The sequence below is a fragment of the Porites lutea genome, chromosome 2, assembly GCF_958299795.1.
Source record: "Porites lutea chromosome 2, jaPorLute2.1, whole genome shotgun sequence".
NCBI lineage: Eukaryota > Metazoa > Cnidaria > Anthozoa > Scleractinia > Poritidae > Porites > Porites lutea.
This window is the reverse complement of record NC_133202.1, coordinates 3,235,001-3,258,481: the sequence shown is the minus strand read 5'-3', so window position 1 is coordinate 3,258,481 and position 23,481 is coordinate 3,235,001. Positions and strand designations below refer to the sequence as shown.

General features: G+C 39.7%; 3 protein-coding genes across 4 annotated transcripts; 1 reads left to right on the top strand and 2 right to left on the bottom strand.

Annotated features, from left to right (window-relative positions):
• Positions 1–1,323: 1,323 nt before the first annotated feature.
• LOC140924982 (glycerol 3-phosphate dehydrogenase-like) lies at positions 1,324–2,550 on the bottom strand. Its single transcript, XM_073374951.1, has one exon. The coding sequence runs from the start codon at positions 2,548–2,550 to the stop codon at positions 1,324–1,326; it is 1,227 nt and encodes a 408-aa protein (XP_073231052.1).
• A 1,035-nt stretch (positions 2,551–3,585) lies between these two features.
• LOC140926494 (uncharacterized) lies at positions 3,586–8,776 on the top strand. 2 transcript variants are annotated; one of them, XM_073376226.1, is made up of 4 exons: positions 3,586–3,742; positions 5,443–5,982; positions 6,812–6,994; positions 7,912–8,776. In XM_073376226.1, the coding sequence occupies exons 2-4, from the start codon at positions 5,488–5,490 to the stop codon at positions 8,419–8,421; spliced, it is 1,188 nt and encodes a 395-aa protein (XP_073232327.1). In that variant the 5' UTR covers positions 3,586–3,742; positions 5,443–5,487; the 3' UTR covers positions 8,422–8,776. The 2 variants fall into 2 exon arrangements, with proteins under 2 accessions (XP_073232327.1, XP_073232328.1); XM_073376227.1 differs by lacking the exon at positions 3,586–3,742 and adding an exon at positions 5,031–5,079.
• An 808-nt stretch (positions 8,777–9,584) lies between these two features.
• LOC140926493 (cyclic nucleotide-binding domain-containing protein 1-like) lies at positions 9,585–17,411 on the bottom strand. Its single transcript, XM_073376225.1, has 15 exons — positions 17,273–17,411; positions 16,862–16,943; positions 16,098–16,211; positions 15,481–15,539; positions 15,213–15,375; positions 14,742–14,890; positions 13,903–14,048; positions 13,232–13,293; positions 13,074–13,149; positions 12,616–12,748; positions 12,136–12,245; positions 11,581–11,731; positions 11,340–11,407; positions 10,882–10,941; positions 9,585–10,426 (listed from the first exon to the last, which is right to left on the bottom strand). Exons 1-15 carry the CDS (start codon positions 17,355–17,357, stop codon positions 10,328–10,330), a joined length of 1,557 nt encoding a protein of 518 aa, XP_073232326.1. The 5' UTR covers positions 17,358–17,411; the 3' UTR covers positions 9,585–10,327.
• Positions 17,412–23,481: the final 6,070 nt, after the last annotated feature.

The window sequence follows — 23,481 nt, the reverse complement described above, 5'->3', positions numbered from 1 at the left end:
TAGTCATTTCATGCAAGTTATTACATTTATAGCCCTTGAAAAGTGTGAAAAAGAATGCAATGCTTGAAATTATTCTGGTACAAGGTTTTTATCCATTGAAAGTTAATCAATTTCCTAATAGAGCTCATCTTATTCCTTAAGTTTGCTAGTAACGTTTCTCTTCTTGAAGAATTAATGCGTTCTGATTGTCATTTTTCTCTTCATTGTAACTGTATTAGAAGGTAATTAGTTTATATCATCTTATGTCTATGTTAAACCATACATTTGTCTAGTTATATTTTTTTCTCTTGTTTTAGTCATATATTACTTATTAGGCATTGTTTTTATATGTGTATTTTGTATTGTTGTGAAGGCCATAAGTTAGATAACTCATTGGGTTATTACGTCACTATCGTTAAATAAAGAATATTGTATTGTATTGTATTGTATTGTATTGTATTGTACAATATAAGCTAAGCTTAAGACTAGCAACAACCACAGTACAAGTGTTCAAAATAGCAGCTGGCTACTGATGGCAGCTTACTCTTTGACCACACTTGCCAGTGACTTTTCACAGAAGAAATAGAAAATATGATGCTTTGATCGGCCCACTGAAATCGAAGTTGCTGTAATGTTATAAACATTTCAAATCAGAAAATAAAGCAGCCAAGAAACGTTTTACAAACTTTTTAGAAACGGTTTAGAATGAGCAGAAAGACTAGGAAAAGGTTTGGAAATTCAAAGCGTGCTGCAAAAGTTGAAAAAGAGAATTCTTGTTCACCATCAACGACTGATTTTTTTACCTGTTTGTTCAAGCGTAAAACGTGCAATTTATGTACAAAATCTTTTTAAAATTACTTTATATTTTTACAAGGTTTCTCAAGGAGGAAAGTAAAATTTCAAGTCAAAAAGATTTTGGTCCCAGGTGTGCCAGGCAACAGGTTCTTTGTAGATTCTGTTAATTAGTACACACACACATATCGCGGAAAGTGAAAAAAAGTGATTCATAGAATGTGCCATTTTCATCACACATGAATCAGTGATGTTGGTGAAGACATATTAAATTCAAAGGCTGGAAAAAAACAAACAAATATCTCCCAACTGATTCTTTCAATATGATCCTAACATGCCGGGATTTGCAAAAAGTAGGCGGCAAAATTATCAGGAACAAATGTGTGGTTCTTAGAATTTGAAATTAACAGCCGTTGCTGAACACATACAAAGCAAACTTATTCATTATTGACAACCAGGGAAAAAATAAGCCTTAACAAAAAAAGCCTAGAGATTCAGGCTTGTGATTTTATTTTGAACCCTGAACCAGTCTTTGGTTTGACCTGTGCCTCATTATTTCAAGGGACCCTTCTTTGAAAAGCTGTCTTTACCTAAAATGCCAAACTTTGTAATAGGGTGTGTCACTGTCCAGTTGTGATCAGCAGCTGTCACCAGCATACCTGGTGTCAGTGTGGTATCACTAGTTTGAAATCCAAGGGAAGGTAAAAATGACGCCGCGTGTTTTGCAATCCCAAGACAAGAAGAAAGTCCTGTAGAGCGAATTCCACCCACTGTAACCCATCCCTTCTCTGAGTCACAGTCTATGCAATAATCTTTGAACTCTGTGGCTGGGCGTAGTCCTGCATATGTACCTATTACAGCATGGTCCCTGAGAGAGGGCACCACCGTATGGGCAAAATTAACCAAGCTTTCAATCACTGTGTCATCAATTTCAGCATTTGTGCGATCCAACTGGTCCTCGGCTGTAGGACCAACCACAACGTTACCATAGATAGTTGGAAACACAAGAATACCCTTTGTTTTTGGTGTAGGAACAGGAAAGATAATTGAATTCAGTAGATGTCCAGCAGATTTGTCAAACACCGCATACTGCCCTTTCCGAGGTTTTATTGTAAAGGGACTTTTTCCATGTATTGATTCTAAGTCATCTCCATATAACCCAGCACAGTTGACTACAACTTTGGCTGTGATTGGTCCTTTAGATGTTGACAGATGCCAATCATTCCCTTGCATTTTGCCACCAGTCACATGACAGCTTGTAAGTATCATGGCACCTTGAGCTAGTGCTAAATTAGCTAATGTTATAGGAATTTTCCAAGGATCCACTAGACTTTCTCCGGGCACAAACACAGCACCTAGCGCCTTGGAGCTCAAATTAGGCTCTCTCTGAAGCAACTCGCTCGCTGTCAGTTGTCTTGCATCGGTTACTCCTGTTTTGTGAGCTTTTTCAACTAACTGGGGTAATTCTTTGAGATCACTTTCGCTCCAAGCAACAATGAAACCTCCAGATCGCCTGTAAGGAATGTTATACTCCATGAAAAAGTTCTCGTTCAACGATCGCGCCCGCTGAAGGCAACGAAGCTCTAGGCTATCGAGGGGTGCATCAAAGCCTGTGTGAAGCGTACCACTGTTTCCTGAACTCGCTCCACAAACAAGATTTTCCTCCTTTTCGCAAAGCACACAGTGGAGCCCTAAAGATGAAAGCTCGCGAAGAACAGCACAGCCCACAACCCCGCCGCCTACAACAGCAACGTCAAATTTCGCATCGTCTTCCGCCATATTGGACAGTATCTATTTTACCTACACTTCCAGGGTGGGGTAGGTAGTTAAATTTGCTTATACTGAAATTTATACACAAGTAGTTATAAATCGGTATCATTTCAAGGCGAGATGTAAGTTGGAAGTAATGTCAATGATTTTTCTTTCTTTTCTTTGCTAAAATACAAAACTAGAAAGCAAAGATTTGAAGCAGTGAATAATACGTGCAAAAGGAGGCCATCGTTTGTTATCGTGTGTGTAACAGGGCCCAATCTCCTCTCACCCCAAAAATTTATAAATAGCGACTGAGTACGAGTTTTGTGGGGGCCAACAGATGCACCATTTTTGTTGAATTTTACCTAGTTTAGAATATTGTAAATGCTCTGTTTTTGAATTATGAACATATCACAAAACTAGAACCTTTTCTCGACTTTTTCACAGACACAAAATGCAACTGTTAGCCCTGTTGGTCCTTTCTGCAGACCGAAAAAAAGACAGATTTCAAGACCTTCTTCCACTCGTGAAATATCCCTACTCTTTTATGTATCAGAAACCTGAAAAAGGTACCCCTTTCGGGCGGAGCATCCCTTAGACTTGCCTGCAAGTCGAGCTCAAAATTTTCACGAGTGCGAAGCGCGAAGCGCGAGCGGTAGATGTTTTATTACGTTTTCTGCGGCAAAAGCGAGCTAGAGAGCGAGAGCTTCGCACTGGGGCCAACTACCGGAACCGGAAATGAGAAGCGATGGACTTTAAGAAAGCCTAAGCATCCCTGTGTAGGCAATTATTGGGAATTTTCATTTTAAAAAAATAGCAACGTAATACCTAGTCCGTTTTTTATTAGATTTGAAAGTTCACAGCCGCTCGCATGAGCGCTTTTTCTGTGTAGCAAACACCTCTTTGTGTGTTTGACAAAAAGTGTTTATTGTGTAAATGTTTAAGGTGAGGATGTTTTACACAGCTGTAGGCGTTGCTGAGTAACCGTTATTCCATTTTTACAGATCAATCCTCGAACAAAATGCAAATTCATTAGAAAGCTAAAAACTGCGCTGTGTTTAGAATAACTCAAGTTGATTGAAGTTTCTTTAATGCTGGTTTTTTCAATTTGAGCTCTCAAAAAGGTAAAGTCACTCAGTAAAGTGATAACCTGCATGATATAACTGACGTAAAGTGAAATGTTTTGCCGAATTCGCACTGGATTTGCCAGCGATGAGAGGTAAGCGATTACGTCGGCCGGGCGTATACAAAACTTAATGCTTTAGTTGAAGTACACCGTACGTATTTCCTTTCCAGGCAGTACGAACATGTATACAGAAAAACATGTTACTTTCTGGTACAAAAATGTGGAGAGGATGAAAAGATATTATCAATATTACTGCACTAATGACGTTTTTTACACGCGGAACATCGCATTTGCCATATGCATTACGTCGTCTTTCCATTTGATTTGATTGAAACTGACTGAAAAACTGCTGGGAATTGTCCCTGGGCAGTATTAAACTGATCAGTCATGCATTTTCAAACTGACAGAGGCGAAAGCGAAGTATCAATCATTATGATTTTTATCTCCACTTTTGAATGCTACTTTTTGACGTACATCAGTTTCTGTCGCCGTTTTTAGCCTTACACTCAGGGCCAGAAAATGACTGAATTACCTCTATTAAGTGACAAACAGTGCCAACTTCAAAAAGACGGACAGAAAAGTAAGCTCAATTCTGATTCAACGATGTACGATGTACTTTGTAACTATACAAATTCACGTGTCTCAGTTTAGCCAGCTTTGGGGTCCTATTTTTTCATATCAGCCACATACACAAGGCATATTTCCCAACAGTAATGGTCGTTAAAGTAGGTTTCATGCTCAACTTATGTATATTGTCGCTTATAACTGAGGGTGATGTAATTATTAGTTCGAAGGAAGATAATTACTTCCATTAATTTGGCGAAAGCTTTTGCTCAGAACTGATGGCCAGAACTTCAAGCAATAGAAAACAAATTTTCAGGACATAATCACAATTAAAAGGAATGATTGGTGGACTCGCAGAAATTGACTGACAAGCCCTCTTTTCTCTACTGAGAGACGGCTATAAACGTTGATCTCGCGATTTTTCGTGCAAAATTTTTGTTCTATAGCTAAAAACAATTAGTTTTAAATAATCGCCAGAGAGACAAAATTTCCCAAAGGTGATGGAGGCTGAATTGAACTATTTCACTACGAAATCAGGGATAAATTGCTGGAACCAAACTCCGTCAGTTTCACCGGGATGTCATTTGTGATTCCCAAAACTCCGGTTTTACAAACCTTCATTTAAGTCAAGTTCTAATTACTGAAAAGAAAAAATCAAAGCAGTTGCAAGCTTCATACAATGCATGTGAGAAAGCGATATTTCATTTCGCACCACCTATCTATATATTTGTGTTATTGACCAAGCATGTCTCCTGCAAGACTGGATATTGGCAAGTTTTTTCTTAGTTTCGTTTCGTTTCGTTTCGGTTCATAAAAGGGCAAAAGGAGTGAGGTGAATATTCAGCTGTCTTGACTGACCAAGCTAGGTAAGTAAGATTAAAAATCTTTTTTCTTGCGGGACAAGGAGACCACCTTCAAGATAGTTCGTAAAGCCAATTAGAGGACAGGCCGGTGTTCCGTTCATCTTGGCCACTCGCGGATCCAACATGTAGTTCGTATCAAAAGATGACGTAATCAAGATATAATTACCGTTGTCAAAGGCCAGCCGGCAGCCCTTACCTTAAAAATCTTTTTTTTAATTGGGAATGCACTTTCATCATGCTATGCCACCCTGGACTCCCCCAAAGAAATTTTCAAGTAGGAGATTGATGTATCTTTTGCCACTAAAACACTGCACTAAAATCTTTTTTCTCAAACTTAATGCAATAACTGTGATTACATTTTTTTAGGAGATTTTAAATACAACGACACAGTTTAGGCCGGAAATCTGCGACATGCCCGAAGGGAACAGCAAAGAGACAACGAAACATGAAGAGGGTGGATCATGTCTGCCAAGGTCTTCACCCATAGTTAAAGCTTGGGAATTTGTTAATAACTATCTGTTAGCAATTGGAATCATTTTGATAGTGATAATCGGTTCCCAGTGGCCGGAATCAGGGATAATTCTCACAAGAACATACTTTTCCTACGTAAGCCTCGCTCTTTGCTTCTTTTTATGTGGCCTACGCACGAAACTGGATGAACTTCAAGTAGCAGTTAAGTCTTACAAAGCAATCGCATGGGGAATCTTGACTATTCTTCTTGTAGTGCCAGTTGCGGGAACTCAAATCACAAAGACGATTCAGTTTGCAACTAGGGTCGACGAGAATTTGAACACTTCAGAATCAGCAGTTGTTGGAAATGTGACTGCTATTGGTCCTACCGAATTTGCGTTCGCACTTCAGGTGTTTTTTGTCGTCCCGTCAAGCTTGTCTGCTGCTGCTATCTTGGTAAGACATGTTCCCTCGAAGGCGGGTTAACTGATAGCAAAATGTTAAAACCTGAAAACGATAATTGCTGGGGAAAATACCTTATTTCCGCGAATAAGCGCCCTGTGGCTCTTATCTAAAATTTGGGCTAAAAGGATGCACGGGCGCTTAATTATTGGAAGGAAGGCGCTTAATCGAAGGGGCGCTTATTAAATTCTCCTGTTTGTAAACAAACGTAACTTGATCCCATTTTGGAGTTTACACACAGAGTTATCAATAAAGCGGCAATAGAAACAGGTTGTCCTTGTGTCCCTCCCTTTAAAGAAAGTGATCGGGGAGGGGAGGGGGGCGCAAATTCGAGGGGTAGCCTGAATTCCAGACAATTAGTTCGAGTCGTTTTTACTCCCTTAGTTAACAGGGAATGAAAATAACTCGAAGTCAGTAATCGTCTGAAATTAAGGCTAATTCAAGGGGGCCGCTTGTTTGATATTTTGGCCCAGGGGTGGACGCTTATAGTTACTGATTAAGGATGTCTGCGTATCTTTGGTTTTGGTGATAACTTTGCCTTTCTTTCTAGCAACTCAAAAGCACCAGCTTCCTCAGACTGTTCCTCGGGGACGCGAGGGGACGAAAGGCAATTGCACATGAATTTTCGACAAACTGGTCGACACACCCTTTACAACTGATTAGTAGCATTTCTATTATAGCTAGGGCCGGAGACAAGACTTATGGATGTAAATTTTAGTCTAACATAACAGCACCTTACCAAGAGTGTCTCAACTTCGATCTGAACTAAATCACGTGTAGAACCTGTTTGCCAAACTGTCATATACATATTTTTTCTTTTCAGTCGTTATTAGCCGGCGGCAGTTTCCCTCTCGCGATGTTGCTGATGGCCGTAACAAATGTTGTGTCCGTGTTTACCGTGCCGCCGATGTTGGTTTGGTTGACAGACCTCAACAGTGGTGTGAATTTATCAAGATTCGGCACTCTTATGCTCGTGTTTTGCCTCGTAACTCTATTCCCAACAATCGTAAGTAGCACTGAGAACTTGCCGTGTTCCTTTTCTCGAACTTACCCACATTGCACTTCATCACCCTGGCTCCTGGTTTGCTCAGTTGAGCGAAAAGAGTTCATTGAAACTTGGACTTTCTAGTCTTTTTCTTTGTTTTTCTCTTTTTGGACTTTATTTCCACATACCTTTCTAAGTAGACGTGAGTGGATAGCACAGTTATTTCAAAAGCAATAGTGGTGCTAAGGTCGCGTGGGACTCCTTAGGTTCATTGTTTTGCATTTATCTAAAGCGTGTGCACGAAGTACAGCGACTGATATCGACAGGTTTAGGGATATTCATAACTGGATAAAAGATGAGCGCATGATTTAAACTGTTCAAGTACATGTGTTGCACGCAGCCTGCAAACAAAATGTTCATTCAAAAGTAACAAATGGGCTCTGAATCAAGCCCTGTTTCAGTGATTTTTGATAATATGGAAATGAAAATAAGGAACTCTTGATTTCAACCAAATCTAATGCCAAAACTCTTTGTACTTTTTTTTTTCGCCCCAAAAATCCTTGAAAACATTACAGCTAAAAAACAAAATTGAAGCGTGGAATGTAATTAACCATAATTACTTATCTTGCTTGGTCGTGCTTTGGTCGGGACAACAGGTGTCGCCCGCAGCCTTGAAGGCGTATGGATTTGTGTCTCCACTGAAGGATTAACGGTTGGTGAATTAAAGACAATCCCTCGACATATAATAGTTTTTTAAATGCTTTTTAGGGGTTAAACAATCTTTCATTTAAACAATATTTTGAGTAAAAAAGGTGTCGTCCTTTTTTGTCTAAGAAAGCCTGCGTAGAGGATTTTATCTTAGAGGGATACGCGTTTCTGTTACTTAAGACCGGTACTGAATTGTTTTTTTGCATGCAATGCGTGCCTATTTGTTTCAGATCGGCAGCTTGCTAAGAATTGTGCCGAGCGTTCGCGAAAAAGTGGAATCATATAACACAGGCGTTCAATACACCATAATAACCCTGTTCGTTCTCTCTACGTGGTCTGAAGTGAGCATGGCACAAGTCGAGGAAGAGTTTAATAACATTGTTTCCATGAACATATTTATCGTGGTGGGTTACTCTTCAATAATGCACATCATGTTTCTACTTTTACACTGGATCGCAAGTGGATTCCTCGAACTCAGTTTACCAGCGAAGAAGACCATAGTGATTACTGGAAGCCATAAGGCAATGTCTTTTGCCCTCAAGGTTATCAAGTTTCTCTCCACTGATGTTGGCTCCAAAAGACTCATGTCAATCGTTTGTATTATAGCGTACTTGACGCTGCTGGTTCTGGACTCGGTCATTGTGTGCAAGTGGGCCACGATCACGGAAGATGATGAAAAGGACGAAAAAACATCAAACAAAGATGGAAGATATGGAACGATACCGCAACAAGATGACTAAATGGAACAAGGGAACAACACTGAAGTGGTTTATGTTCAAGAGGACAGGGGATGATTGAGAAAGGGGTCGAGTATCGGTACACCGAGTTTGCTAACGAAACACATCACGTAAAAATTAAAGTTTCTGCATCGCATTGGAAGCTAATTATATAATAGATGGCATAGGAAGTTTTTTTAATTGCAGTATTTTTTTATAGAAATGGTTATTTCAAGTAAATTTTGAAGATAAAAGAGAGAAAAATAAACACAAAAAATATGGTTAAATATACAGTAGGGGTAATTCAAGAAATATCTGGGGGGAGCAGATAAAACCTACGTTGCAAAGAAAGTTGAGTACGGTTTTACTTCTTAATATTGTATTTTGTTGTGGAAAATAAAGTAAAGAAGGTTAAAATCCACACTATGGTTTTCGATTGTTTTTTAGGTAACCAGAGACACTCGTTTCTAGAGTTCAACGGGCACAAATATATTCCTGGTTTGTACGTGACGTCACGGCGGCCATGTTGATGATCAAGGACAAAAGCATTTCTCTCCTCTAGGAACTAAATTCTATTTCATGTAAATTCTTTAAAAAGAATAGACCTTTTTACCGATACGGCGGCCAAATTGAACTAATTCGATTTAAGGAGTATTATAGAATGCCCAGGGGGCATGAGCACATTTCTTAAGTTTTCTTCGAATAAGATTGTAATGGGAAAAAAGATCCTTGTGTCGAGTTTGGATGTAATAATGATCGCCTTTTTCTAGTTTAGTATTAGAAATATGGTCTTTCACTGTATATTTCTCGGGAAAAAGGCGATCATTATTACATCCAAACACGGCACAAGGATCTTTTTTCTCATTAGAATCTTATTCTTAGAAAAATTTACGAAAAAATGTCCCAAAAAGCGGTCGAAAATGCAAACGAAATGTGCTCATGCCCCCGGGTATCCTATAATACTCCTTAAATCGAATTAATTCAATATGGCCGCCGTATCGGTAAAAAGGTCTATTTTACTGTATTGACCACCAACAAAAATCGCCAAAAAGATTATTATGATTAGTGCTCGTGTTGAAATTTGTTTGATATCTTCTTCGTAACCCAACAGGAGCATTTTGTGTATGGGTAAAAACATTAAGTAATGACTTCAGCACAGAATTGTCCAAAAACAGCGATATCCTCGTGACATAGCCCCTTTAATTATTCAGTTTTCACCATTTTTTCTACCAATTTCTTTTAGCATGTTTTTATAATGAGGGTAAAACAACATTATCATACAATTTATAATACATTATCACACATTTTTAATTTATTTACTGAGTTCGTCTCAAGAGAAGATCGACTTTTGTCCCTGAGACGATCTTTACACGTTGTATCCATCTGAAGCTGACGGAAAGAAAGTGTTTTTCGATCCACACTCAGCCAGACGAACTTGAAAGAGACAAACGTCGAACTTATCCTGAAGTAAACCCACTCAGTTTTGTTGGTCTCATAAAAAGGCCAACCTTTGGCCTTGGCCTTAACCTTGTCAGCGACAAGAGAACTAGTTACCTCCTGTGCATAAAAAAGAGTACAAATCCATGCAGTTTGGTACAACAACTGACATCTCATTTTCAAGGTGTCTTTTTTAAATGACTGTGTAGAAAGATCGCGTGACCAGTACGTTTTGCGATGAAGGTAAAACACAGTTTGGAATGCTTTAGCAGCCGATACATTGGAGATGCTACAACGCATCTACGGCCCGGCTCGGCAAACACCGTACTGAGTCAAACGTTGCAAAAATTTCACATGATCAGGACCTAAGGCTTATAAGCGAGAACAACGGATTTTGCTCATTAGCATTAGGTTAGACGCATGTAAAATTCAACGTTTGATGTAGGCCTTAGGCTAGTCAACCGTCTTCACAATTTGCTGGTGCGATCGCGTGTCACTTATATGGAGCTTCCAAAGGGGAGGGATTTCTACTCCATTTGCTGTATCCGGGAAGAATATCTCTGTGATATAACACGTTGCTGACGACTTTGTTCTGAAACGAAAAGTGCGCATTTTACTGTTTCAATTCGACAAATAGTAAAAAAGAAATTTTTCTAGGTTTTCTTCAGATTGAGACCAATGGAATCCACGGTGTCTTGGGGCCAAAGGATCGATTTGTACAAGATATGTGTCAGCACGAAACTTTCCACCATAGGGGTCAAGGCGACACCATAAAAAAAGGCCCCGAACTGGAAAATCCAAACGTTTGGAGAGAGCTGCGGTGTGAAGTTTCTAGACCGTGAAGTTGTACTATTCAAATCTGTAGCCTGCGTGGTAGGCGCCGGTTCGTTTTTTGGTTAGTTGCTATAGAGCGCGCTCTATAACAACTCTCGTTATCCGGCTTTCCACGTGCGCGCGTGTCCGTCCTCAAAATTTCTCCCTCCGCCCTAAAAAAAACGGCGCCTGCTAAACAGGCTATCAAATCTGCATTAGGATATCAGGCCCAACCTTAAATCTGATCCACTCCTTCTCTTTCTCTTGTTCGATGTATTCTTTTTGTATCTCATCCTGCGAAAAAAACGATGGACGATAACTCAAATGTCTGAAACTAAAATAAGTATTCTGAACGCTCCAATAACTCCCGGAGACTAAAAATACCCTTTGCTAGGTCATCTATGAGCGTGTTTTCTAAGCATGTGTTTTCTCCCCCAAAAAATCCTGGATATGATAAGCAGCTAATACTCGGAATTGTAATGTTTCAACATCTCGGCAAAGGAGGCCCTACCCACCCAGGGTAGGGCAACTGATAGTCTGATATTCCGACTGGAGTCGAGACAGACAAAACTAAATCCTTGAAATTAGACGATGTATTGTTTTTTGAGTCCCTCACCACGAAAAAAGTGACCAAAAGAAGAAGAGGCCGGAAAAAAACAAAATTTGTATCGTTACATATATTAGTAATCTACCTCCGTTAAATTAGCATCCATCACAGAGTAGGACTGCGTCAGAAGCGATCTTGTAACCTCATCTAAGTCTAAACAAAATCAAACATCAAGCTTAACGAAGTGGCAAGTAAACTATGGTTTTTGTTTGTAATTTGCAATCAGGTAGATATTCGGACAAAAACCCAAATCACGTTAATGTTACAATAAACAATAGCCCTGGAAATACGCCGGTCTGGAAGGCATGTTATGACGTGAACCTTACCATAAACGTCAAATGTGGAGATGGTGCCTATCTGCACATGAGTATCCGTGACTACAGAGCATGACATAGGTAGACCCTTCAACACTGTGCTCTCACCAAACGAGTCCCCTGTGCACAGTCTACCAATAAGCACAGATTTTGTGCGTTGTTCCTACAGATTATAAAGAAAAATTCATTACTTGAAATGGGAGGGCAGTAGGGATACACGTGGTCATGGGCGTGGCACTTTCACAGTAGGGAACACGTGGTCATGGGCGTTGCACTTTTCAGAGGACAGTCATGTTGGCCGGTTACTCAATCTAATACCTGGCTTGTCTGCTTGCAAACATCTTCTACTTCTTTCCATCTTGTCACGTTTTGCAATTTAATTTGATATTCCGGACAATTCAAGCTACCTTAAAATGATTTCTTAACACTGGTTTATCATCAGGGTTCATGATTTCTTTGATATCAACGGTAGAGACATCACAGATTCAGAATACGTCAATTTTTACATCTTCCGACCCCTTTTATTGAAAAGATGAACGGCAGAAAGGGGGGGGGGGGGAAACTAACCTTTTTGCCATTTGGAAAAGTGTGCGCCACGTTGATATGTCGCCGTAAGAGACATTCTCCTTTCTTTATAAAACCAATCACTTCACATCTTTCGCCTTCTTTCACAAGGACTGAGGAAGAACAAATATCAGATTATGAATCAGATTAAAACCTTGTAGATTAACTTTCCGCCTAGGAATTCTGCACTATATACCCAAAATTTTCTCTTAATTTGCTCTGAAGAGTTCTTTATTCCAAGTCGTGTCCCTGGTGGTGACCAGCTACCTCTGCAAAAAAACTTTCTACTTATAGATCAGAAGTGCCGGGGGGGGGGGGGGGGGGGGTAAGCTGGGGGCTTCCATTTACTCCCCCAGTATCAAGCCACTTAGTCATGGAGAGCTTGCTTTCTCACAGGCTAACCTAACAAATCAATAAGACGGGCAATAATCCTCTTTTTTTGTGGGTCACTCCCCCTTACTACCCAGTCTTGAACATCTATACCTTGGCCAGGTGGAAACTTTCTCCATTTAATGAGTCCAGCTATTTTCTTGAGCGAGAGCAAAGGCCAGCTGTGGAAAAGCTTGCACATCTTGGCTAAGGACAGTTTCTGTTCTTCCTCACGAGCTTGAATGATCTGTAGTGGAATATAAAGCGGTGTTCGGGTAAGTGTGCTTGAGGAATTTTGTCATTGCTTTTGTTATTGGTCCCTTCTCGTAGTCCTTTTCTCTATAAGGATACATCATAATTGCAAAAGTGCTTTCTGAATGATGACGACGTTTTAGAAACAACGATCCTAGGAACGAGGTTGGTTGACAGCATGCGGTGGCGTCACAAACATGTGCTCAAGAATCCGCGAGAATTCGAGCAAGAGAGGAATCAATAATAGGTTACAAGAAGAGAACTCTTCAAGATAAGCAGCAAGCCATTATTGAGTGTTTTAAAATAATATTCAAACTTACCTGGATAACTCGTGCATAATCACTAGTGGAAATCTTCAGAAACTCACACGGTTCCAAGGAAATAACAGAAAGTAGCCTATAAAAAAAATTGGACAATTTTCTCTCACGCTCATAAAAAAGGAAAGTAAATACACTAACAAGACAAACAAAGCAAATACCTTGAGTTTGGTTCCCTCCCTTCAACTTTGCTTAGTGTTCCAAAACATTGGCCAACTGTTAGCTAAAAAAACAAAATGAATTTACATGGAATGGTTTATATAGTTGCAATTACAACAGGCCACCGGACAGTGTCTGACTAAACTAAAAGAATTTCCCCATGTTCATGTCTGGGCAGGCATTAGAGCTATCTTAAACATGACAGTGCTTAGTAACGAAGGGAGAATAAACATCAGTGCATTTCATGCCCAAAAACACCTTTCCAAAGAACTCTCCTAGCTACTCCACAACACAATATTCAAGGTCGAGATTGTGCACCTACCTTGATGGGCAGCCATATTGGTTTCAAATGATTACAAAATTAATGACTCCTGGCTGGGGATGAGTATTAAATCTACTTACTAGGAGGGGGCGGGGAGGGGGCCGGGGATGGTTTGGGAGGAGGCAAGAAATATAGTTTTTTCAGATTTTATTTTTCTCTCCTCCCTCCCTCAATCACTATAAATCCCACCATCCACCCCCTTGGCACATTTAAAAACCAAGATGGCTGCCCATAATGGTAAGCAGTTGATCTCTGTGATCTTATGGAAAAATAGGGAACTGTGAACAGTCCAGATCTAAGTATACAAAATATATGTACATGTAAATTATTTTATCTTCACAAAATTCCCACCTTTTCCTTAACTTGTAACTCATCTTCGTCAAATATTGGTGTTGGAGAAGGAAACTCTGTTGTTTCACTTATTCGTGAGTAGGCTGGTGAAGTTTGTGGTACAACACTTCCTCTTAAGATAAGATGGAGGCCTGTATTACCAAACACTGAAAAAAAAAATGAAAAAAATTCTGGAATTTGGCACCTACCACTCAAATGTTTTGGAAGACTACATCCCTGTAATGAAAAATTAATATATAAATAAAAAAATAATAATATAAGAGATGTTAAAATTTGTGGAGGGAGAAAACCCTTTAATATCCATCTTAAAGTTTCTTAAACCTGCAGTGTCATGCCACAAATTAAAAATATATCTTTTTGTTATATGCTGTGAAAAATGAAAACTATTTTTCAGATTCAATTATATTTTTCTCATAGCTTGTGAAGCCCGCATGTGTATGTTGCTAAGAAAGGAGGGGGAGCGTAAGGGTTTGCAGTGATGTGATTTTGCTTGATTTTTGGTGCAGTTTTGCGGAATTTTTTTTTTAAGTTGCCATATTGAGATTTTACAAAACCAAGCAGTGTGCGATATTTATATTATAAATTTTTGGGTAATTTCAATGCGGTTTGCGGTTTTCTTATGCTATTCTGTGCGGTGTTTATACGTATTTGTGTGCAGTTTTTTGGTGCTCGTATCCCCCTTACACCCCCCTCAGAAAACCAAAGAAGATGGCAGATAGATTAAGGTGATCATGGTAAAGTAAGCTGTTACAACACAACACCCACAAGAGATCCAGTGTATTCTAGGTCTTGTTAAAAGAAGCTAAATCAACTGACAAGACATGAAAAAATGGTCTAACCTGTGTAGTCTTCCTCTGGACATCTGTCAAGCTGTGCTACAGAACAGAGTTCTTTCAGCACATGGCTTGGAACTTGATCAGCAACTTCAGGAAAATATTGTAAGTGCTTAAATAGAATCTCATTATCTTTTGCTTTCCTTTCAAAAGGCCTGTCAAACATGAAAGGTCAAACAGTTAACTCTTTAAGTCCCAACAGTGACCAACAGCAATTTTCTCCTAATGATATCTATACATTATCATGAAATGAGGTTATGAGAATTAATTAAATGATCATCTAAGAGTAAATACTTTGATCTTTTATCAAATTCTCTCAACTCATTCTTTAAGGAAATGTATAGAGATCAGTTTGGAGAATTTGTATGTGGATATTGGGGCTTAAAGGGTTAAAATAGTAGGTTTACTGTCAAAATAAACATTCACTGACTGAAAAAAACATCACTTATACGGAGAGTACGTATTGAATAAACTTACTGTTTTTTAAGAACTTTTTTGATGGCCTTTATTCTCATGTTCTGTAATCCAGCAAAAGATGTAGTGATAACTGAGTGTCTGTGAAGCTTTGACAGGTGATCTGAGATGTTATGGCTGATGGGCGGGTTAAACCCTTCACACCAGTGGGGATATAATCCTTTGTCTGCAGGTGCCAAAAGAATTCATAAAAATAATTTTTTTTAATGTTTTGAGGACTAAAATAATAAGACAATTTTTAGGGAATTACAGAACTTTTAATGCATCCTACCATGTGGTATTTTAGTTTCTTGTGCTTTCAACATCTGTCCATCTCCAAAATTTAACTTTCTGTAAAAGGAAAAAAAAACTATGAAGCCGTCTGGTGTAACAAAACAATAAATTACTTTTTATGCTCTTTATAAATTACAATCGTTTCAAAGTAACAAATTAGTGTAATTTGTGCCTGGAAAAACCAAAGAGAGATTCAAGTGATAGTTACTAAAATAGTATGAAAAGGTCTTCTGATGTTGTCCCAGAGATACAAATTAAATTAATATGGAATCTAGAAAGACTTCAAATAAAAGAAGGACAAACTTGAAGTCTTCTTTGTGATACATGTATTTGTATTTGAATGTATTTTACTTCATTCTATAAAAGTAATACATTTGTTGTACAGTATATTTTAATACAAGGTGATTAGACAAAAACGACATTTACAAAAGGTTGACGAAGAAATTAGGAAAGGAGAAGGGCAAAGTATAGTGGAACTTATTATGTTTTAACAAAATTAACACAAAGCTGCGGAACTGCTAGCAACAGATCGTACAGCCATCATCATCTCTGACTGCTGACCAGGCTCAGGGTCAGCTCTGACCAGGAATAACTAATGCGAAATAAAATTCATACCTTAGTTGCCTGGAGTCTAATGACAGCTGTATACTATGGGTGGCAGGTCTGTTAAACATCTTTGGATAGTTATTCATGAAGAATCGATGAGCTTCTGATGTTGAGGGTCTGTCTCTGTTTACAAACAACAAAAGTTTAACTTAATCCATTTATTCCAACACCGAATAAGAACGATTGGCTGATGATTTCATAAAATATTGTGAACTTTTGATTTTCGATGGAATTTAATATTTTCACTGGAACTTAAAAGACCACTGGATAAAAGGACAGAATTTCCCAAAATGGCTAGCATTCTGTTTTCCGATCATCTTGTTTTTGAAGGAAAAGGCATTAACACAAAGAGTGCTCAACTGCAATTAATAATTAATCATTAAAGATAGGTAAATCAGTGACCATGTATTTAGTTGTTTTGTGTCTTCCTGAACTATAATGTTTTTATATTTTGACCTTGAATTATTGAGTGGGACATGCACCCCTGTATAGCAATTCCATAATAATTAAACATTCAGGTCAATCAAACAACTTAACAAATAAACCAACTTTTTGGTTGAATCCTGACAGTTAAAAATTGTTCATGATCCTCAAAAACATCTCTAGTCGCATGTCAGCTAAATTAACATGAGATCAGTTTTTTTTTGTTTCTCTTTGTAAATAACATTCCGGTAGGCAAGGTGAAATGTGAGCGGGACTTTGTAAAAGAGAATGTATGAGAACTGCTAAAATTGGGCTTGATCTCAGGTTACAGCTAAATAAATTTAACATACCTCTCACCCAGCCCTTCAGTGCTACATAGCAACTGAAGACCAGCATAGTTAATAGCAGGAAGACCTACAAGCCTGTTGGGTACTGAAGAACAGAAGAAGAATCGATAAATTTGAATTACTGCTCTACATGCAAGTGCAAGTTTTAGAATGTTCATTAAAAAAAAGGGGTCATTTTGTCTAGGAAGTTTAAGCTGGGTTAGTTTGTATTGGCTTACTGTGCTAACGATTTGTTTGTTAAAAAACATGTCATAAAAGTTTCACCTTAGACTTTAAGACCTGAATAACCAGTTATTATTCTTTTAAAATTTAAGAAATTCACCAATAACCACATGGTGTCATAAGCAGGTTGATCATGCATGATGGTCCAGGTGAACGTAAACACATCATGTATTTGACCCTCGTTGTACTTACACGGATGCCTACGTTTTCTGGTTTCTTCTCCAAATTTTGCACTCCATCCTCCTAAATCTCGTTTTCGTTCCGAAAATTTATTCATTTCAACGAAAAATTAAGAACAAACTGTTTAAAATATCTCCAGCTTTCTCATTTTAACTTTGACACGAAGCCGCCATATTGGAAATTAGAACACAGTCCGCGCGCTGTGTCACCATAGCAACTTGTTCGAAGGCCGATAGGCGCTGGACAACGAGGACGACTACGAGTAGCGAAGTCCCCCATTTGTCCTCAGGGATAGCAGAGCGTGTGAAACGCGAGCGCGCGTGAAAAGGCGAGAAAAGGCGACACGCGGCGGGGAGAGAGAGCATTTTTCTCTCTCCCCACTGCGTCTCGCCTTTCTGGCACTTGCCATAGTAGGCATTTCGACGAAGCGGTCCTGGGGCCCTGAAGATGAGTTACGATATAGCTTTTGTAAAGAAGAAAGGATGGCGACGGAACAGAATCTAAAAAAATTGTCGAATCGTTGGTCCAATTTTCTTAGCAATCGGCTTTTTCTTCCTGAGTGCTACCATTATAGTGCATACTAGCAAACCGAGAGAGAACACTGCTTTACGGGCATTCCGAGTATCCCTCGGGATCGGGTTCTTATCGTTCACAACCCGCTGGACATGCGACCTATCCAACGGAAGCAGCTTATCCTTCATCTTTTCGGTACCCCTATAATTCTTCACAGAATAGTCGACAGGCACCATGCCTAACAGCGACACCCCTTCACTCATCTTTTGAAAGTTTCGTTGAGGATTTTTGTGATAAATATTGAATTTACTTGTAAACGCATGAACGTGCGACCCCAGTTTGCTTCCTGATGATATACGTATCAATGAACATTTCCGCGCATGAGTTGTAGCACAAAAGTAAAAACGAGGGCAAAAAAGGGGGGAAGGGGAAGGGAGGAAGGTGACGCTCTTTGCTCCTGGTAAAGGATTCGTAGACAAAACCACACTGGCCCTTAGTAGGAACAGAGTATTCGCTGGTTTACTTTCAACTATAACCTATACATCCATATTTATGTGCCACCGCGTTGGATATATTTTTACAATGATAACTAATTTAGAGGCAATACAGTTTGTGAGCTCAAGAATTTAGAGAAGGTCAGTAACTCTCCAGTCATGGTCTGTGATTGGAGAACGAAACAATAAATGATTCAACACAAACAATACCCCTAGGCCTACTGAAAATCGAAGCTACTGCTTATTTAAGCCAATGAAAATAGAGGTCTGGAAAAGCTAGAATTCACTATTAGGTGATTTTTGGAAAAGTACTGCTTTACGCAAGAGCAGCGGAAAAACCTAAGAACATAACTTAGGTCTGTAAATAGAAAGATGAATTTCTTATAATTCATCCGGCGTGCGGAGTTACAAGAATTTCGCGACAACATTGGCACAGAACTGGAAAGTTGAGTGAATTGAAAATGAAACAAAAAGAGTGAAAATGGGTATACACATTATATCTACGTAGTCTGCTAAGAAACTTTAATTTCTGGTTTTGCCTGCTTTCACTTTCGCTCTATAGTAATTAAAAAAATTATTAAAAAAAACGTCCAAAAATTTATCAAAAAAAACAGGCCTTTATAAAATTCTGAATCAATCTCGGTAAGAAATAGATAAATTATATAGAAAAAATAGAATTTATTTAACAGGTTTTATTCACTCCTCTGTTTTCGGCCTGAAGCAAGAGTGGCGTCGTAGCCAGGAGATAAATCTGGTCACTCTTTTTTTCTGCAAAGATAAAGTATATAACCAAAGGAGATTGTTAAGTACGAAAATACACAGTTAATACGTTATCTTCAAGAACGACGAAGAGCTACGCCACACTGATTAGGTGCTCTTTTGGTCCGAGAAAACAGCATTTTACTTCCTTTACCGATACACCACAACATGCCATGTTTAGTCACGGAGTCTTTGTCTCGCAGCACTGAGTGGCCATGACACGGACATGGAGGATAGTAAGAGACTGAACATAGGCACGATAACAAAATGTCGCCTCTACCGAGAACAAAACCTCACTTACACGAGAAAAACTTGCTTTTATATCTGAATATCACTTAAAGGACGATATTTGCTTTGTAATGGTTGTGGAGATGACACGCATCTGCTCAAAAAACCTGTCCCCAGTCCACCCCCCACTGATTGATTAGTAAACTGCGGGCATTTATACACAGTCGTGAGACAGGATATCATTACCACACTCCCAGGATTTTCATAAGTTGATCTAGTGCCACCATTTTAGGCCAATTCAATTTCGCAGAGTATCTGTAAGCCAACTCACCGAAGTCTTTGGTTTTTTCTCTCCAGTTCGTCTCCTTTCCTCTTTACGAGTTAAAACGTCCTTTTCCCCATCGCAGCAGTCTACAGATTGACGGTTGTTCGCGAGGGAGAGCCGATGCTCGGAAGAAGCAGTGGTCGGCTGGCAAAGTCCACCTCTTGGTTCGTCACTTCGTCTCTCGTGTTTCTCTTTAATTTTCAGAGGCGAAGATTCAAACGCCTTGTTGCAAGAGGTGATGATGGTGAGCGTGGTGGCATTGGAACGCTTAATCTGAGGCATCCGAGGTGCACGGTCGGCTCCTTTTACAGCCAGTGTTGCTGCATTTACCCATTCTGGTGCACAAATGGCGAGTTGCTGTAGGTGGTTGCCCGGTCTTGTGTGCACTTCACTGTAGACAGCTGATAATTGAGCAACCTCAGGAACTTCAGGGATAGACCAGTTGCTGGTGTTATTAATAAGCGGTAACAGGAACTCGATTGGGTTTTGGCCTTGGGAGGGAGCAAGTCTTATCATGAAAACTGTTTTGGGACAGACGATGGTACTTGGGACAAGCTCGATGACACTCTGCGCTATCAGACTTGTTCGGAAATCCGTTTTATTCACCATGTTCAGAGCGGCAGTTATTTTGTTGGCGCCGTCTAAAACAGTTCTGGCTCTTTCTGAATTAGGCGGTTTTGGTGACACCAGGACTCCCTGTGTTACGCTATAACTGTGAGGCAGCACTGCAACCGTCTTTCCTTCCATTGGTCGATTATTAGTGTCGAGCTCTGTGATGGTCGCTCCTCCAGACGACGGTCTAGGCCACTGGAAGTACTTTAGCAGTTCAAAGTACCCCCAGCAATAATATTTAAGGTGCTGATGCATCCACTCACCCACGCTGTAGCCCAAAGCGAGTTCCTGTATTGCTCGGTCAAGTTCTTGTTTCCTCTGCTGAAGCTCCTGGGTGCTCTGATCAAGCTTATCTAACAGTGAAGTACAGTGGGCTTTCATCTTGAGATTCCTTTTCTTCACATCGTTTAGTTTCCTAACTGCGTTCTTATGCCTCCACTTGATGTCCTGTTGCGATTCCTTTAGATGCGCTAACTCTTTCTTCAATTTATTTTCTTTTAACTTTTTCGACGTTTCGAGATCCTTGAGGTTCTTTTGAGATTTTTCCAACTCCTCTCTCTGGATATGATTATCCTCTTCCAGCCACTGTCGCTCTGATTGCAGGTTGTTAATCACTGCTGCGTGTTGCGCTATGGTAGCTGCTTGTTGGTTCACAATTGCTACTAGCTGCTCATAGCTGTACACATACATCTGTGCCATCCTTAAACGACGGAATCTTTTCAAATGCACTAAAAAAATCTTTTCTTAGAAAAAAAAATCACTTCACCGCTCTATATAATCTTCCGTTAAATTTCAGTCACGTTCTTCTTCTTCCAAAAGTGAGGTTTTAAAATTTATTGATGTCATAAACAATTACCCTCACTTGTAAATTTCTTTTGCGCGCGCACTAGCGCGCGCTAGCTTTTCTAGAGCTGCGATACTAATGGTCATCAACAGAGCATTTGTGGAGAGATCACACTCGACGTCAAGTGGCCGCTTATTAGAGGGTAAAAAACACGGTGAACCCAAAAACTGGTCGCGCTCACACTTGGAGAAGTGATCGGTTACGAGAGGTTCTAATTCTGGAGTTTCATTAGGAAAACTTTGGAGTTTCGGACAGGAGGTTTGTTATGACAGGTGATCCCTTTGGAGATGTGGTCGCACATAGGTTCGACTGTAGGAAATCTTCCTAGTTAAAAAATGCACTTAGCAAGAAAGTATTAATTAAGGACATTATTTAAACCATTGGCGAAGGAGCAGTGGAGCCGGGGGATGGGGCGGGGGGGTTGGAAGACTTTTTGGTGCCGAAAAACGCTGTGAAGTAATAGATCAAAAACGAGTGCGACTACTTGACCGGGGTATCCAGAAACCGAGAAACAGATGAAAGCATGAGGCCGTAGGCCGAGTGCTTTTATTTTTTCAAGTATGAATCAACAGAATCCTGTTTTTCCAACACGGGTTTATCCCACATGCAATCAGCGACGAATGGTTCTAATTTTCTTCACGATAATGTTTTTGCTCGTTGGTTTTATCTTGACCTCTCTTGGCATTTGGGCGAAAGAAACGTTGCTGCCAGTGCCCCCCCTCCCCTCCCCTCCCGAATACGCAACTGTATTGAAATAGATGAAGGAATTTGCCGCTTGTTCTCGGCCTTGTTTTGTAGTATATTTAACAATTATTCGGCCTTCGGCCTCCTGGGTTATTGACTACTAGTGGGCTATAACATATAGCCTAGTAGCAGCTCAACCATGCAATCAGAACGCGGCATTGATAATAGACCACTAGTTGGATTTTACTAACAAATGCCAAAGCTTGTAACAAGAGAGGATATTGGTGATAAATAATGAATTTACTTGTAAACGCATAAACGTGCGGCGCCAGTTTGCAACCTGCTGACATACGTATCAATGAACATTTCCGCTCATGAGCTGTAGCACGAAAGTTAAAACGAGGACAAGCCGGGGGGGAAGGGGAGGGGAGGAAGGTGACACTCTTTGCCCTTGATAAACTTCATAGACAATAATCGCACTGGCCCGTAGTAGGAACAGCGTATTCGCTGATTTACTTTCAAATATTGCCTATACATCTATAGTTATGTGCCACCGCGATTGATGTATTTTTACAATGATAACTTAATTCACCTCAGAGGTAATACAGTTTGTGAGCTCAAGAATTTAGGGAAGGTCAGTAACTCTCGCAACATGGTCTGTGATTGGAGAACGAAACAATAAATGATTCAACACAAACAATACCCCTTGGCCTACCGAAAACCGAAGCTACTGCTTATTTAGGCCAATGAAAATAGAGGTCTGGAAGAGCTAGAATTCACTGTTACATTTTAGGTGATTTTTTTTGGAAAAGTACTGCTTTACGCAAAGGCAGCGGAAAAACCTAAGAATATAACTTAGGTCTGTAAATAGAAAGATGGATCTCTTATTATTCGCCCTGCGTGCGGAGTTACAGGAGTCAGTCGCGACAACATTGGCACAGAATTGGAAAGTTGAGCGAATTGAAAATGCAAAAAAAAAAGAGCGAAAAAGGGTATACACATTATATCTACGTATAGTCTGCTAAGAAACTTTAACTTCTCGCTTTGCCTATTTTCACTTTCGCTCTATAATAATTAAAAGAAAAAAACTTCTAGAAACTTACCAAACATCGACTGTGCGAACAGTGTCCTAAGAGAGGCATGTTTAGAGAATGCAAATGAACCCTATATAGGCGAACCACTAAAATGACAACAACGAATCAAGACTGAAGTAGCCTAAATCTGACGTACTGAGGCCATTGCGTCATAAGACTATATATGCTGCATTTAGCAAAATTAAGAACAGTTTTCAACTGATTTTCAGAAGGTTAAAACAAAGTTTTGATTATAAAACAATTACTGAGAGAGTACAGACGGCTGGTGCCGTAGTGTTTTTATTTTTTGCAGTATGAATCAACAGAATCCTGTTCCTCCAGCACGGGTTTATCCTACATGCAATCAGCGACGAATGGTTCTAATCTTCTTCACGATAATGTTTTTGCTCGTTGGTTTTGTCTTGACCTCTGTTGGCGTTTGGGCGAAACCTTTCTGGGGCCCTGAAGATGACCCATTATGCAGCTTTTGTAAAGAGGAAAGGATTGCGATGGAGCAAAGGCTAAAGAATTGTCGCATCGCTGGACCGATTTTCTTAGCAATCGGCGTTTTTTTGTGGATGACTACCATTATAGTGTATACTCGCACCCCGAGAAAGGACCAGATGTTGGACAAGTTATAACCATACCGATAAAGCTCTGTAATTTGTTGCCGCGGCCCTAACTGAAAT